Here is a 2,450-nt window from a genome sequence, read left to right on the forward strand (position 1 = left end):
AATTTAACTGACCCCTTAAATTGTATCCCCCTTCCCTTTCATTAAATAGTTTTTGAATTCCACCAGGTAATAAATTGTTCCTGGCTTTATACATAAACACAGCAGTCTTATATCCCACTAAATCGAAAAATTTTAGCAATTTAGACTGTATGAAAGCTCCAATGGTGTGATCCCTGTACCCCATCTTATGCACAATTCTTATCGCTCTTTTTTGTAATATATACAATGGTTGAAGTGAGCTTATGTATGTATTTCCCCAGTCTTCAACGCCATACTCTAAGTAGTCGTCAGTGCAACAATTTCCTGTGGCGACCCCTAAACGGGAAAAGCCGAAAGTGACTTCCTTCCTTCCATAAACTGTTTTTTATGAACAACTGTGATCACAAATTCCCACTTTTGGTAGAACAGGGTCTTGCAGGACAAGGGTAGAGTTACAGGCAAAATATATAACAAATGACAATATACTTGTGCCTGTATTTACATTTTCCATTTGTACACGTTTACTTCACCATACCTGTTCAGCTCTCTTGGCCTCTGCCTCTTTTGTGAGATAGGTTCCCTCTAAAACATTTCCCACTATGGTCAAGCCTCTTCCTGCCTTCAGCTGAGTGCAGAAGGACAGCAGGCGAGGGTGTTTGATTGCCTGATCAGCGTCCACGTTCAGAAGCACCAACAACTGTGGCCTGAATACATCAAGAGAAATGGGAGAGGGAAGAACAAGGTCAGATTTCATCTCTTTGCAAGGTGGTGAAGGACAGGGGGCTGTGTGAGCATCACAGAAAATGTTTCAAAATTTCTGTATATCAAGTCTTTATTCCAGCCACCTTACAATATAACAGTTGTTAAAGAAATCTTTGTTCCCTTAAGAGTAATAGGAATAAAATACTTACTACATTAATAACTATGCAGGGAGACCTAAAGTATAATTCAGCTGGAGACTTTATACTGTAAGCCCACATGTTTGGCACAAGGCCGATAGTGTTACACAGTTCTCTCTGTTGAGACAGATCTGTATGACTGGAAACAACACATGCATAAAAACAGTACGAGCATTTAACATGTCAAGAAAATAAATGAAACTTAAATGGGTGGTTTGGTTTGTGGACAGGAAGTCTATAAGGTGTAAGATTTGATTCTTATAGGCTTTAGTTACTTAAGAAGCTTTAGTTATTTTTCATCATTTTAGTTTCCTTTAGTTACTTTTCAGTTTTTCATTTTCTTTTAGTTACTTTTCATACCTTTATTTTCCTTGCTTATACATATTGAAACTCTATTGATGACTGCTGTACTGTACTGAGTGAAACTTTGGAACTGCATGCTGCAAATTCTGTAGAGACAGGATGTCTGTACCTTCAAGTAACCAGACAGCCTATTTTACATTTTAACAAAGACCTGTTGGCCTGTTTTGCACCTTCACCTAGACCCGCTTAGCATATTCCAAGTTCTGCTTTGTCATGGGGTGTCCTGCAAAGACAGGGGGCCTACAACCTGAGATAACCACCTGGCCCATTTAGCATACTTACTAGCATCACACACACACAGGGGGGCCTGCAGCCCAGACCACCCATTGTTTAGTGTCCATTGATCAAGCTGCTGCCTGAGAAACACACACACACACACACACACACACACACACACCTGGTTTAGATCACATTTCAGCAAGCAGACTCAGGCAGGGGTTGACCTGCTCATGCCAAATGGCCAATAGGATTATGAAGTGTTGAATGTTGTACCTCTGTCCAAGGTGGGCCTAGCCCAAGAAGATAAATTCAATGAAAACGTGTAACTCAGGGTTCAGAGAACGGATTTCCTGCGTGAGCTCTGTCTGTCTGACCCCAGCGTTTGTTAGAAATTAACCCAATTCTTTTGTTGGAAGCACGAGAAGTGACGACAGGAGAGGACTGTTTAAAATCAGCAGAAAGTTTACTGAATGTCTGATCACAGGTAGGCCTTACAGTGCTGGGATCAGAGAGATAGAGCTCCCGCAGGAGTTCCATCCTATTAAGGTCTCTATTCTATTATAAAGCCACGTTCGGTTCTTTCAACCAGGAACTCAGAGAGACGAAGTGGACCACTTGAGTATATAAAAAATATAACCGTGCTGGTTTATTCAAAGGGTCACAGGCAAGAATTAACATTACATGTCCAGGCATCTTCCACCCCCAGAGCTGCTCGCAGGCAACCCGGAAGAAGAAAAAAAAACCCTGAACCTAATAGCCTATACAATTTAATCACTTCGTTGGGCTAGCCCCATCCTACGCAGGCAACGTCAAACCGTGACGTCACCTGATATGCCAGCTTGGCAGCTGACCAGAGCAGTAGTCAAAACATGGAGAAAATAATGTGTGTGAATGTTGATTATGTGGTGTGTATCTAAAAACATACAGGACATTCAGGGACATGTCCGAACAGTAAGCCTCGGAAAATGTTATGATTAAGATTACGGCTGA

At 41.5% G+C, this 2,450-nt stretch overlaps 1 protein-coding gene across 1 annotated transcript in view; it reads right to left on the reverse strand.

Annotated features, from left to right (window-relative positions):
• Nucleotides 1–2,450, reverse strand: part of LOC109974517 (solute carrier family 12 member 7-like) — a 43,341-nt gene that overhangs the window by 19,766 nt on the left and 21,125 nt on the right. Inside the window, exon 6 of the mRNA XM_020624726.1 lies at nt 515–762. Within this exon, the coding sequence (XP_020480382.1) occupies nt 515–762 (248 nt within the window). The remainder of the gene's footprint in view (nt 1–514; nt 763–2,450) is intronic.

This window comes from Monopterus albus, unplaced genomic scaffold (genome assembly GCF_001952655.1).
Source record: "Monopterus albus unplaced genomic scaffold, M_albus_1.0 scaffold336.1, whole genome shotgun sequence".
Lineage (NCBI taxonomy): Eukaryota > Metazoa > Chordata > Actinopteri > Synbranchiformes > Synbranchidae > Monopterus > Monopterus albus.